Source organism: Panthera uncia, chromosome E3 (genome assembly GCF_023721935.1).
Source record: "Panthera uncia isolate 11264 chromosome E3, Puncia_PCG_1.0, whole genome shotgun sequence".
NCBI classification, from domain to species: Eukaryota; Metazoa; Chordata; class Mammalia; order Carnivora; family Felidae; genus Panthera; species Panthera uncia.
Genome location: NC_064815.1, coordinates 11,375,251 through 11,391,054, shown reverse-complemented (window position 1 = coordinate 11,391,054; position 15,804 = coordinate 11,375,251). Strand labels below are relative to the sequence as shown.

Genomic DNA, 15,804 nt, shown 5'->3' with positions numbered 1-15,804 from the left:
GTGTCCAACTCTTGATTTCAGCTCAGGTCATGATCTCACAGTTTGTAGGGTTGGGCTCTGCACTCAAAGCGTGGGGACTGCTTGGTATCTCTCTGCCCCTCCCCACCTGCACAATCTTTCTATAAACAAACAAACAAACAAACAAACAAACATTAAAAAAAATGTACACTTATGATAAGCACTGAGTAATGCATAGAATTTTTTGAATCACACTATTGTGCACCTGAAACTAATATAACATTTTATGTTAACTATACTGGAGTTAAAATTTAAAACTTAGTAAAAATATGGGGCGCCTGGGTGGCTCAGTCGGTTGAGCGTATGACTTCGGCTCACATCATGATCTCGTGGTCTGTGAGTTCCAGCCACTCGTCGGCTCTGTGCTGACAGGTCAGAGTCTGGAGCCTGCTTTGGATTCTGTGTCTCCCTCTCTGTCTGCTCCTCCCCCACTCATGCCCTGTCTCTCTCTCAAAAATAAATAAACATTAAAAATTTAAAACTTAATAAAAATAAATAAAATATAAACATGTACAGGCAAAATGCAGTAAAATGAATTGCTTGATATTTGTTACTTTGTTTTTTAAAGACGGCAATACAACAAACAAGTATTTGGAAAAAAAAGTATCTAATCATGGGAAATGACATTGCCATTCCCTGACTTATCCTAAGTAAATAATTGTGACTAGAGTTATGTTAGATGATACTTTTTAGTGGCATTATGCACAGCTGCTAGTATAGGTTGGAGTGGACAAGTTAAGAAGAGAGATATGCTGCTGTAAGACTGAGTCTAAGTCTGCTTCAATTCTGCCTTCAAAATCTCATGTGAATCTCCTTCCGTAACAACTCTAAATTGGGATAATACAGGGAAGGGGATTCTGGAAAATAAGGTTCTGGCTTAGCTAAGTTGGCTTTATGCCTTAGTACATAATAGTCAAATTGGTGGAAACCAAAGATAATGAGAAACTTGTAAATAAAACAGCCAAAGAAAAACAGTGCATTACATAAAAGAGAAAGCAGTTTGAATGACTACCTCTTCGTATTTGAAATAAAAGAAACCAGAAGACAGTTAAATGATATTACATATAGAGTGCCCAGAAAAAAAAAATTATCAACCCAGACTTCTAATGAAAGCAAAAATATACTCCACAAATAAAGATATTTTCAGATAAAAGAAGACATAGCTCTTCTCTAGTTCTTAACTAAAATAAATGCTTAAGTAAGTTTTTGGTCTAAAGGAAAACCATAGCAGAGGGAAATTCATATATTCAGGAAAGAATGAACAGCACCAGAGATGCTAAATATCTAGGTGAATATAAAATCATTTTTTTCTATTACTTACTTTGAAATACATGCTGTTTTAAGGCAAAATATAGTATTATTTTTCATGGTTAATTATATAATGACATATATAGATGTAAGACATACACCAACTATAGCATTAAAAACAGTGAGGGATAGAAACAGAAGTTATGGTTTCACATTTTCTACATTTTACAATATTAACTCTAAACAGACTATGAAAGAAGAACTATATATTATTTTGTAAACCCCGCACCAATCATTAAACATAATTATGGAAGTATAGCTAAAGAGTGAATTGAAAAATTAAAGTGGAATTCTAACTATGTTCAAATAATCCAAGGAAAAGCAGAAATGGGAAAGCAGTGAAACAAAAATCTGAAGGGACAAACAGAAAACAAATAATATATGTATGTGGTAGGTGGAAATACAAACTTATCAATGAAGGGCTAAATGCTCATATTGAAAAGGCAGAGATTATCAGAATGGATAAAAAATTAGGATGTAACTATATAGTGTTTACAGTCAGAATAAATACAGTGAAAATAAGTGTGTGTAAAATGGCATACCATGAGAAAGTAAGTACAAGACTGAAGGTGCCATATTAATGTCATAGGAAATAGACTTTAAGACCAAAAAAATAGGCTTAAAAAAATAGTACCAGAGATATATGTCATTACCAGGTATTCTAGAATTTAATTAATCAGAAAGACATAATAAATGTCTATTGGCTTAATGATAGAGATTCAAAGTATACTTTTTAAAATGACTGAATTAAAGGGGAGAAATAAGCCTACAACTGGGATTGGAGATTTTACAGTCTTCTTAGCAAGTGAAAAATAAATCTGACAAAAATATATCAGCTAGAGACTAGGTGTACAGCAATCCTATCAACCATCATAACCTAATTGATATTTATAGAACATTACAACTAACAAATGTAAAGTACACATTTATTTCACATGTACATGGCACAATACGGATATTGGTCACCTGCTGAGCCATATACAGCAATTATCAACGGTTTTTTAAAAAATTCACTACAGAGTATGTTTTTTAACCACAAAGGAATTAAACTAGGGATCAATAACAATATAGCTAGAAACTTTCCAAATGTTTTTACATTTATTTACAGACTTTTAAAGTAATCCATGCATCAAAAAAGAAATCGTATAGGAAATTTAAAAAATACTTAAAACATTTGAATGATAACAAAAATGTACAAAATCAAATTTTTTCAGAGTACATCTAAAGGAGTGTTTGCAGGGAAATGTTTTGCTTTAAATGTTTGTGTTATTAAAGAAGAGAGACCTAAAACCTGTAGTTTCAGTCTTTCCATAAAGGAGCTAGAAGGAGAGAAGTAAGCCAAAAGCAAGCAGCAGGAAGAAAAATTTTTAAATAAAGACCAAAAATATCAATGAAAGAGAAAATAGTCAACAATAAAGAAAATTAGTAAACACAAAATTTGGTGCTTTGAAACAATAAAAACAAATACAGTTTGTTGTAGGTAAATTAAACCTCAATGAGTTTTATTTAAGAAAACATATTTCTGTGAACACAGATTTTCTTTTACCCTAACTGAGATAGTCATATATAGATACATGCTTTTCAGGCTTAATGTTCCCTTTTCTTGGAGTTATTCTTAAGGATCATGCTTAATTACTTACCTTCCTGAATGTCTTATAGATACCAAAGTAAACATATTGACTGAGAAATGTTCTTAGCTTCCACAAAGTAGTGTCCAAAAAGAAAAGCAAGAGAAGGCAAATAAAGCCTGTGATACTCATTACAATCATGTACTTTCCAATCATTTTCTCTTCCAAAGAATAAACATTCTTTGCAGTATCTGAGGATGGTGGGGGGGGGGTGGTGGGGGGGGTGGAGAGAGAGATTAGTACAGAACATTGATACTATGAACAAGGCCTGAGAAAACAATAAATAAGAAATATAGGGTGGAATGAAATATTAGGCTACACTAAGTAAACTATTTGGAGTGTGAGAAGTGATTATCCTGCTACACTAATATTCAACAATGAATTCTGAAGGCCAATTTCATGAATATAATGTATGGTAATCAAGTAAGCTAAGCAGATGAATATTAATATATTTACTGATATGCTTATTATTACATGCCATGAAAAAATGCTCCAAGTCCTTTCAAAAGTGTGAAATCTTAAACCAATAATTAGAAGCCAGTATTAAAGTGCAAGTACTCTTGCAAAAGGCAACATTTTGCATTTAAAAGGTAAAAATGACCATTAGTGATACTTCTTGAACTGTCTTGAGAAGTTGAGTAAAAAGTCCAGAATTTGTTATAAGAAAATTATATACTCTCCCTCCTTTAAAAAGTCAATCTTTTGGAATGGTTTTGGATTTACAGAAAAATTGTAAAGACAATTTAGAGAATTCCACATACTCTGCATGTGCTTTCCCTAATTACTAGCAACATACATTAGTATGGTATGTTACAATAACGAATAAATATTATCATTAATAAGTACCAAATATTACCATTAACTAAAGTCTCTGACATTTTCAGGATTCCTTTTTTTTCTAATGTAGTGTTATTTTTTTTTCTTCTGTGAACCAGTCCAGAATTCTATATTATATTTAGTAGTCATGTTTCCTTTGGTTCCTCTTAGCTGTGACATTTTCTCAGATTTTCTTTATTTTTTTTCATGATATTGACAGTTTTGAGGAGTACTGGTGAGGAATTTTGTAGGACATCCCTCATTTGGGACCTGTATAATGGTTTTTTTTTTTCTTCTTCATTATTAGACTGGGATTATGGATTTGGGGGAGGAAACTCACAGAAGTAAAGGGATATTTTTATTGCAACAACAATAAAATGTACACTACCAGTGTGACCTGTCACTGTTAATGTTGACCTTGATCACGTGGTTGAGATTGTGTTTGTCAGCTTTCTCTGCTGTAAAGTTACTCCCTCTCCTCCCTTGTCTGTGCTCTCTATTCTCTGGAGGGAAGTCAAAATGTACATCCCACAAATATGGAGTGGGAAGTTATCCTCTACCTCCTAGAGGCTGGAACATCTACATAAATTGATTGAAACTCTATGGAGAATTTTTCTTCTATCCATCATTATTTATTTAGTCATTTATATCAAAACAGATTCATATTATCAATTTATACTTTCAGTTACAAATCCAATACTACCTTATTTTGTTGTTGAAATTGTTCCAGCTTTGCCTTTGAACACTTTTCTAAGTGTTTACGGTTGATGTATAGAAATGCAATTGAATGTTTTGTTTGTATTTATTTTTAATTAATCAACCACAATATTAGGCTTATAAAGCCTAATAATTTATCAGGGGATCCTTTGAGATTCCTGCTTAGACCATCAAATCTGGTATTATTTTACCTTTTCTATTCCTCATACTTTAGAATTCTAAATAAAAAATACTTGATTCATGCATATTATATGCTATATATGTACAGATTTAAAGCATAATATCATAATGGAATCTATGAACACAGTCTCCAAATTAAGAGTTTATAAACAATTTTAAAATACTTAGATACTCCTTCATATATTTCCATCTTCCACAGGTAACCACTATGATGAATTGTATTCTGCATTCCTATTTTATTTAAATACAAGTAGACCATTAAATATATATGAAATATGTAAATATATAAAGCTGTATATGTAAGTAAATAAAATTTTGTTTAATTCTTGAATTTGAACTTTATAGAAATAGTATCATGCTCTATGTATTCTACGGGAGTGTCTTTTCCCTCCGTGTTATCATTGAAAAATTTTTTCAAACATAAAGTAAAATTGAAATAATAAAATAAAGACCATTCCCTCCACCTAGTATCAACTGTGTTGATGTTTAGCCATATTTGCTTCCCACATATCACCCCACTATATGTATATTTCTAACTAAGTTAACTCTGTGGCTTTTTAAATTTTATTTTCTAGTATGTGTTATTTTTATTTTTGTCTTCTAGCCATACTAGTTTTTTATGAATGTTGGTTATCTCTGTTGTGAATTGGGAATTTTCATGAACCATCAAAACAATAATTTTACGGAGTAGTGATGATAAGTTTGGGATGATTCCTTGGTTGCTTAGTTTATGAAAGGATTTTTGTTGGGAGAGTGAAATGTAATTTCTTTAATAAATGTCCTTCTGCTGGTGGTAGTGGTAGTGTGGTGGTAATGTGGATACAGTTTTCTGATTTCCTGATAACCTTCTGTTTCTGCAGTACTATCCATTATTGCTATATTTTCCTTCTTTTTGCACATCATCAAGCTTCTAAGGGATAATTCTGTCTTCTAGGTTGTTCTTCTCAAAAGTGATATCTTCCCAAGATGAGAATTTTATAAAAGTAATGAGAGATCAACTCACAAATACAGGAAGTTCAGAAAATACAAGCAAGGAAAATACCAACTTCCCAAATGGATCCCACTGCGATCCATCCTTATCATGAAAAGGAGATAGGCTGACAATAAATGATTTAAGAACCCATCTTATGATGTTAGAAAATTAATCCCCCAAAATGGAAAATGTGGAAAATAATAAAGAGCTTAAATTGATAATTTAGGAAATAAACATGCAATAGGAAGAATCAACAAAAGTGAAAATTTGTTTTTTATTTCTTGTTTTGAGAGAGAGAGCAAGAGAGCGAGCAGGAGAGGGATAGAGAGGAAGAGAGAGAATCTTAAGCAGGCTTTACACTCAGCACAAAGTCAGGTGTGGGACTTGATCTCATGGCTGTGACATCATGACCTGAGCCGAAATCAAAAGTCAGACACTTAACTGAGCTACCCCAGTGCCCCTGAAACATGTTTTTTGAAAAGACTAAAATAATTGATAAAACTTTGGTAAGATTTATCAAGAAACAATGTGGGTGGAAAAAATTCAGAATGTCATAAGTGAAAATGATAAGTTCTATACAATTCACAGGTGTTAAAAATACTGGAAGATATGGGGCGCCTGGGTGGCTCAGTTGGTTGAGCTCAGGTCATGATCTCGTGGTTCATGAGTTCAACCCCCACGTTGGCCTCTGTGCTGACAGCTCAGAACCTAGAGCCTGCTTCAGATTCTGTGTCTCTCTCTGCCCCTCCCCTGCTCGTGTTCTGTCTCTCAAAAATGAATAAACATTAAAAAAAAACCCAGAAGATATTATAAACAAATTTACTCCAATGATTTTGAAAATTTAGATAAATGAAAGGATTCTACAAAAACTCTATTAATTCCTCTCCCTAAATTATTAATAGGACACCCAAATAATTCTATCTTTATTAAGGAAACATGATCAATAATCTCCATGTGTAATTATTCAGTCTATTTAATTTTTTTATTATTTAACATTAGAAAATCTGTTTATGTAATTCAACAGAATATGTAATTCAGTAAAACAAAGAGAAAAATCATTTGCCCATCTCAACAGAAGCTTAAGAAAAACTGAACAGTTTTTTGTGATTTAAAAAAAAAAGGTTTGCTAAACACAGGATAGAAAAAAAACAAAACAAAACGTTTTTAATCCAAAAACTAGGATCCCTTTGAATCTCAGTTCTGACTCATCAAAGCTGTGTGAAATAGAGCATATAGTCAGTATCAGTGAAGATGTTCTCTCTGAAATTGGAGTGAAACTGGATGTCGGCTATCACCACTTTGATTATATTTAAATTGTCCTTAACAAAGCAGTAAAAGTAGTGTCCTTATTAGCAGCTGCTTTGAGTGTACCCATTGAAAATGAAAAATAATCTACTCATAAATTATTAAAGTTAATAAAATAATTTAGGGAGTTCAATATACAAAAAATGAGCTCTTTAATTTTATTTCTCTATATCAGCAAAAAACAATGAAAAATGACTCTTCAAAAGTGATACCATTTATAACATCATCAAAAGATATGTAGGAATAAAGCTAACAACATATCTATAATACCTCTAAACCAATAACAAATAAACAGTGTTAAATAAAAATGCAGAAGACATAAGTAAATAGATGGATGGCTAAAACTAAATAAGCAAAGGAATGTACCAAGTTCATAGACTGTAAAATCAAAATTGTAAAGGTATTAAATCTTTCAAAATTGTTCTATAGAATTAAGGCAATGTCAATAAAAGTCCTACAGATTCTGGGGTGCCTGCATGGCTCAGTTAGTTAAGTGTCTGACTCTTGATTTCAGCTCAGGTCATGATTCCAGTGTCATGAGATCAAGCCCCATGATGGGCTCCACACTGGGTGTGGAGCCTGCTTAAGATTCCCTCTCTCCCTCTCCCTCTGTTGTTCTTCTGCTCGTGCATGTATCTTGAGTACTCTCTCTCTCTCTCTCACAATAAATAAATAAATAAATAAATAAATAAATAAAATTTGTTTAAATCCTACTAGATTTGTTTTTTGGGTCTTAAAAAAAAGTAATTCTTTTTTTAAAACTTTATTTATTTATTTTCAAATAGAGAGAGAGAGAGAGAGAGAGAGAGAGAGAACAAGCAGGGGAGGACCAGAGAGAGGGGGAGAGAATCCCAAGCAGTCTCTGCACTGTCAATGATCATGAGATCATGACCTGAACCAAAATCAAGAGTTGGACACTTAACTGACTGAGCCACCCAGGTGCCTCCCCACCCTCAAAAAAGGTAATTCTTAAATGTATAAGGAATTGCAAGACAAATATCAAGACATAGCCAAGTTCCAGTTTCAAAAACTTACTACAAAGCTAAAGTAATCAAGATGGGGGTGATACTGAAACAAGGACAGACATACAGATCAATGAAATACAATTGAGAGTTTAGAAATAAACCCATGCTTCTGAGGTCAACTGGTTTCAACAAGAGTGCCAAGTTAATTAAATGGGGAAATGAATAGTCTTTTTAACAAATGGTGCTGAAAGAACTAGATATCCATATGTACAAGAATCAAGTTGGAACACTGTCTCACACTATATACAGAAATCAACTAAAAAAGGATCAACAACCTGAATGTAACAGCTAAAACTATAAACCTCTTAGGAAAAAACATTGAATAAATCTCTGTGACCTCTGATTAAGCAATTGACACCTAAAGTATACAAAAAACAAAAAAACAGTGAATAAACTAGACTTCATCAAAATGAAACACTGCTGTGTATCAAAGGACACTAGCAGGAAAGCGAAAAGATAGCCCTCAGAATGGGAGAAAATATTTACAACCCACATATCAAAGAAGGGTCTACTTTACAGAATATATAAAGGCCAATTACCCAATTTCAAATGGGCCGAGAACTTGAATAGACACTTTTATGAAAAAGATACACAAATGGACAACAGGCACATTAAAAGATGCTCAACATCACTGGTCATTAGAGAAATGCAAATTGATACAACAGTGTGATACAACTTCATACCTACTAGAAAGACTATAATAAAAAAATGGAAAATAACAATTGTTGGAGAGGATATGGAGAAACTGGAACCTTTCTATATTCCTGTACAAAATACTCCATGCTTCTATGGAGACTCAGTAATACCTGACTTTCCATGTCACTAGATTTTGCATGAAATATTTCTTTTCCATTTTTTTCCCCACCTCACCCCATCTGCTAAAGTTTATTGTCATACAGTTACAGTTTACTGATCTTCCCTTTGAGGTCATCAACTACTATTCTAGGTAGGATCTGGTTTGCTACTAAATATTCCCACCTTTCTCATTCTGCCCACTCTCACAAAAATAAGATACTTCCAAAATTACCTAATAAATGATACAGTGCCACTGTGGGGATTCCTTCCTTCCTTCCTTCCTTCCTTCCTTCCTTCCTTTCTTTCTGTCCTTTTCAGTAAGCTCCATGCCCAGCATGGCACCCAGTGCAGGGAGGGCTTGGACTCATGACCCTGAGATCAAGACCTGAGCTAATATGAGGAGCTGGATGCTTAACAAACTGAGCCACCCAGGCACCACCACCATGAGGATTTCTAAATGGTTACGCTTTCTGACAAATCTGCAGTATTGTTCTCCTTTCTCTTACTCTCTTTTTCTGGCTCTTTTCTCTATTGTACTGCTCTTTATTACTCAAATCACCACATCCTGACCTTTACTTATTTATTTAAAAAAGTTGAGTTCCTCTACGTGCAGATACTATATTAGACACTGGAGAATGGGTTTTATCTATTCCTTCAAGTAAGTTGTGGCCAAGTGAGTGTGGGTGCTTATGAGTGATGAAAGTGCTGAGAGGTAACACAAGTAAATATCACACAAATTCTTCCTATGGAGGTTTTTTACTAAAGATGAAATGCATTATGCAATGAGGGAACATAAGCTGTGAATCTCAGTTCTGGACCACAAAAGCTATGTGGCCTAGGGCACAGTTTCCTCAAAATGGGTATAAAAACTGATAACTTGAGGTTGTGAAGATTTAACATAACATAGTTACTATGTGGTTGATTACTAGTAGCTCTTATTTTTATATCCGATGACTACTTGAAACTTAACTTGGCTTTGTTTTTGAGGTTTTATTATTACAAAGGCTTTCTCCCACTCTGATAAAATGACTTATGTACTGAATATGTGTCCTGACTCTCTCCTTTGAAATAAGGGCTGATTCCCCACATGTCTCATAGGCTAAGACTGAGACCAATTTTTTAGGCTTAGGGACTCCAAGGATACTGTGAAAATTAAAGGTAAGCTTCACTAAGATGGAGTCAGAAGGCCAATAGGCAGAACTCTCATACCATGCCATTTGTCAATTACAAGAATTGTCAGTTGTACACCCAACAGAAGAATCCTCAAAAAGAAAGAATCATGGATTACAGGCCCCAACAACAACAAAAAAGCACACTGTACCTCCTATAAGAAATTGACTACCCCCTGCAGCTCAGTCAAGAAGAAACTGTCATCACCCTGAACACTTGCTTCTCTCCAATGGACTTTTGTTCAAACAATTCCTCCCAATTTCTCCCCTCCTCCTAAATAATGTTCCTCTCTAAAATAATAATGTTTGTGAGACTTGTCTATGATTTGCTGTAACTTCCTTGTCCTGTTTTGCAATTCTCTCCCATTCCCCAATAAACCCATTTTTTGCTGGAAAAATTACTGGCAGTCTTATGTTTAAGATTAATGATACTTACTTTCTTTACTACAATTTATGTAGACAGGAGGTTTGTTTCCAGAGCACCATTTCTTTATCTGGTAGAAAGTAAAATAGTCATCGATACACTTCGCAAGGTTGTAATTAGGAAAGAACAGTAATGAATTAAGTATGAAGGCTCTGGTGGCTTTTGACATCTTATGTTGAACTTCTAAAAAGATGATAAAATTAGATTTCATTATAGGAAATGAACTATCCCTAGGACAACAAATCTCCCAAGGATGACCAAAATAAACTTTGGGAATTAAAAAAATATATTACATTTGAAGAATACTAATTACTAGCCAATAAGTTTCTTCCAGTCAATATCCAGTGACAGTTTGTGTTGATAATTGCAGAGTTCTGAAAAGTCTCTTTGGTGAAGTGGGTGTCTATGTGATAAGACTTATGGCACCTGATATGGACAGGAAACCACTACTATTTTTTACATTTCTAATCCTAATTTATCAATTAAGGGAATAAAGTAGGGGTCAGAGATATAGCCTACAATTCAACAGTGGGGAACAGATGGGGAAATTAAGACATGTTTGAGAGTAGAAAAATCTTCAAGGGAACCAGACTTCTGTCTCTCTAAAGAATGCATTTGATTTGAACAATTATTAGGGACTAAGTTCCTGGAGATATGAACATGCTTAATTTATGAAGTGACAATATGAAATTTTGATAATGAATTCAGTTTTTTAGAAAGAAGATAAAAGGCCAGTCTAAACAGAAACTTCATATAAGACATTTTGGGTAAAGAGAGATGGCCAAGAAGCAAATCTTCAAGTGCCCAACCCATAGTGATTCTGTCCAGTGTAGATTTTGAGTTGATAGAGACAAATAATTGATTCAGGATATTGGCTAATTGAGCAGATGCCAAAAATGGCATTAATTATATACACCACACTGTCTTTTTATGAATATGGAAGAGCTCTATAGCTGCACCAATATACACATGTGGCTACTGAGCACTTGAAATGTGGATAGTGTGGCTATGGAATTAATTTTAAATTGTACTTAATTTCACAAATAAAGGATATAAAATATTATACTATATCCCTAAAAACGTGTGGAGAAGAGGAGAAAGGAATGGGTTCAAACTAAATAGCCATCACTTAAATATAGACTGCTATATGCAGAAGAGTTTATATAAAAACCTAATGGTAACCATATATCAAAAACCACTAATAAATATGCAAAGAATAAAGAGAAAGAACTCCAAATATATCACTAAAGAAAATCAGCAAAACATGAGAGAAAGGCAAGAAGAGATCAGAGAAAAACTTGAGAAACAACCATAGAGCAAGTAATAAGATGGCAATAAATACATATCTTTCAATAATTACTTTGAATGTAAATGGACTAAACATTCTCATCAAAAGACATAGGGTGAAAGAATGGATATGAAAAAACAAGACCCATCTATATGGGTCCTACAGGAGACCCATTTTACACCTAAATTTAATTTACATCTGTAAATTAAAATAAGAAGGGATGGAGAAACATTTATCATGCAAATGGATGTCAAAAGAAAGCCAGAGTAGCAATACTTACTACCTTAGACTTAAAAACCAAGACACTGGGTGACAGAATGGATAAAAAAAACAATACCCATCTATATGCTGATACTTCTATCTGTTGAGTTCTTAATTTAAATTATTATTAAATTTCATTTTTCAGGATTCTATTTGGATCTTTTTCAAGTCTACTTGTTCTCTCTCTTTCTCTCTCTCTATTATATGCATGTATAACATACATGTACATAAATAGTATATGCATATATGTTATTTTATTTATTACATATTCTATTATATATATTCCAGTATTTGCTTTTATACCTGAGACTCTCTATTACAATTTAAATATATTAAACATACATATTTATGCATGTTAAATGCACATTATACATATTAATCGTTTAAACACATATATTTATATTGTATACCTATATATAACACACATGCATACATGTCCTATTATTTATTACATGTTCTATTATTTGCTCATATTACTGAGACTCTTAAAATTTAAATATTTTAAAAATACATATTTTAATCTTTATTTATTTTTGAGAGATAGAGTGTGAGTAGGGTAGGAGCAGACAGATAGGGAGACACAGAATCCGAAGTAGGCTCCAGGCTGCAAGCTGGCAGCACAGAACCCAACGTGGGGCCCAAACCCATGAACTGTGAGATCACGACCTGAGCTGAAGTTGGACGCTCAACCGACTGAGCCACCCAGGCACCCTGTAAACATACATATTTTATATCATTCAAAAGTCCCCAAATCTTAATTTTGCAGGTCTGATTGTGATTCTACAATTTGTGATTTCTGCTAGCACTTGCTCTTAAGAGCTTGTATTTTTTTCTCTTTCTTCTCTTTGTGCTTTTAATTTGATCTCAAGTTCTCTAGAAAATTTAACTATGGGAATACTTTGAAGTCTGGGAATTGTGTATACCTTTGCCACTCACCTAGGGCACACACAACCAACTGAGATTTAAAATAAATTATCAAGTTATGTTTTTTAGCTTACATAGGTTCTATGACTTCAGGATATAAACCAATATGAACATTTGCATGTGTTTACAAATTCCAAAGGGAAATTGTTATTCCTCATTCCAGTGCCAAATTCAACCCTTACAAATTTCCTTTATGTGTCTTACTGTGGCTTTAGTTTTGTTCACTCTTTTTAAAAGTTTATTTATTTATTTTGAGAGGGAGACAGAGAGAGAGCAGAGGAGGGACAGAGAGAGAGATAATCCAAAGCAGACTCTGAACTGTCAGTGCAGAGCATGATTCAGGGCTCAATCTTAGGAACTATGAGATCATGACAGAGCCAAGATCAGGAGTCTGATGTTTAATGGACTGAAACATTCAGGTGCCCCTTGTTTACCCTTGAAGTGAGTAGCCCTTTGAACTTCCAATTTTAAATAGGAAGATATTAAACCTTGTTGTACCTCTATGCTTTTTATTCTGACTTCTCTGATCCTATTTATACAATGGAAAATAAATGTCACCAGATGCTGTCAATAACCTCTAGTCAAAGCTACCTTCAATTATTGCTTTGTTATTGTTGGCCTCTGCCAATTCCATACTTACTTTTCAGTTCATTATTTTTGGTACAGTATCCTTCAGTGTTTGCTCTGCTGCTCAAAAGTGGAAATCTCCTGTGACTTTCTAATTGCCAAATCTACTGGCTTCTGTTTTTAATCCCATTTTACTCTGCATTACTCTTTGCAACGTATTCTTCCTAAAAAAAGCCTTCCAAAACTTTTCTAAAGTAGTAATTTACTCCTATTATTACCCTGTAACAACTATTTCTCTTTAGTTCCTTAAATGATCATTTCATTTTAGGTCTCACAAACTCAAATGATTTCAGGTGAGTCTTCCTCACATCACAAAACATGTGTCCAAACACCTGTCTTTGGACAAGTGTGCAAAAATATACAGACATTTGCTTTCCATAATTTGGGTATTCCTTTGTGAGAATGAGTGCTAAGGTATATCTATTAACACGTTCGTTTTTGTTTTTTTTTCATCTGTTATGCAGAAGCTTAAGTCTTACACATGTGAACTATTCATTCTCAAAGGAAGTTACAGGCAATTATTTTGTGACCAGTGAAGGACTAAGGGAACAAGACCAGTGTCTGTGGAGCAACAGCAGAGAGGGAGGATGTGGGGGAAGTGCTGAGGTCAGTTGAAATGTACATTAGAGGGTGAATCAACAACTTCATTTTTAACAATAACCATTTTAGTGAATATCTCCCTGAATCTCAAAATCAGAGAAGGAAAATGAGATACAAATTCGAGAATACTATAAAAAGCAGGCCTGGGAGGAAGAAAAACTGGCTTAGGTAATTGTATGTGTGTCAGAGGCATATAGAGATTTTCTTTGGAAAACCTTGTTAGGGTGCTCACAAGCTTGTACCTTTTCATTGAATTAGGGAAGGACAGCCATACGATAAAACCTCCTTCAACAAAACTGTCAGCTTCTCCCAAGAATTCAAGATTCCTCTACACTCTTCCCTCTCTTCACTTCACTACGAACTGCCCTAACATCAAGGAAGAACATTTTTTGGCACAAAAACAGACACTCAAATCAATGGAACAGAATAGAGAACCCAGAAATGGACCCACAAATGTATGGGCAACTAATCTTTGACAAAGCAGGAAAGAATATCCAATGGAATAAAGACAGTCTCTTCAGCAAGTGGTGCTGGGAAAACTGGACAGCGACATGCAGAAGAATGAACCTGGACCACTTTCTTACACCAGACACAAAAATAAACTCAACATGGATGAAAGACCTAAATGTAAGACAGGAAGCCATCAAAATCCTTGAGGAGAAATCAGGCAAAAACCTCTTTGACCTTGGCTGCAGCAACTTCTTACTCAACACGTCTCTGAGGCAAGGGAAACAAAAGCAAAAATGAACTACTGGGGCCTCATCAAAATAAAATATTCTGCACAGCGAAGGAAACAATCAGCAAAACTCAAAGGCAACCAACAGAATGGGAGAAGATATTTGCAAACGACCTATCAGATAAAGGGTTAGTATCCAAAATCTATAAAGAACTTATCAAACTCAACACCCAAAAAACAAATAATCCAGTGAGGAAATGGGCAAAAGACATGAATAGACACTTCTCCAAAGAAGACATCCAGATGGCCAACCGACACATGAAAAGATTCTCAACATCACTCATCATCAGGGAAATACAAATCAAACCCACAATGAGATAGCACTTCACACCTATCAGGATGGGTAACATTAACAACTCAGGCAACAACAGATGTTGGCGAGGATGCGGAGAAACATGATTTTGCATTGTTAGTGGGAATGCAAGCTGGTGCAGCCACTCTGGAAAACAGTATGGAGGTTCCTCAAAAAATTAAAAATAGAACTACCCTATGACTCAGCAATTGCACTACTAGGTATTTATCCAAGGGATACAGGTATGCTGTTTCAAAGGGGCACATGCACCCCAATGTTTATAGCAGCACTATCGACAATAGCCAAAGTATGGAAAGAGCCCAAATGTCCATCGATGGATGAATGGATAAAGAAAATGTGGTATATATATACAATGGAGTATTATTCGGCAATCAAAAAGAATGAAATCTTGGCATTTGCAACTACATGGATGGAACTAGAGGGTATTATACTAAGCAAAATTAGTCAGTCAGAGAAAGACAAATATCATATGGCTTCACTCATATGAGGACCTTAAGACACAGAACAGATGAACATAAGGGAAGGGAAGCAAAAACAATATAAAAACAGGGAGGGGGACAAAACAGAAGAGACTCAAATATGCAGAACAAACAGAGGGCTACTGGAGGGGTTGTGGGAGGAGGGATGGGCTAAATGGGTAAGGGGCATTAAGGAATCTACTCCTGAAATCATTGTTGCACTATATGATAAATAATTT

General features: G+C 34.3%; 1 protein-coding gene across 1 annotated transcript in view; it reads right to left on the bottom strand.

The window, feature by feature from the left end:
- The window catches only part of LOC125928638 (phospholipid-transporting ATPase ABCA3-like), a 164,888-nt gene that overhangs the window by 23,590 nt on the left and 125,494 nt on the right, over positions 1–15,804 (bottom strand). Inside the window, 2 exon segments of the mRNA XM_049639368.1 lie at positions 2,967–3,145; positions 10,371–10,541. Coding sequence (XP_049495325.1) covers positions 2,967–3,145; positions 10,371–10,541 — 350 coding nt within the window.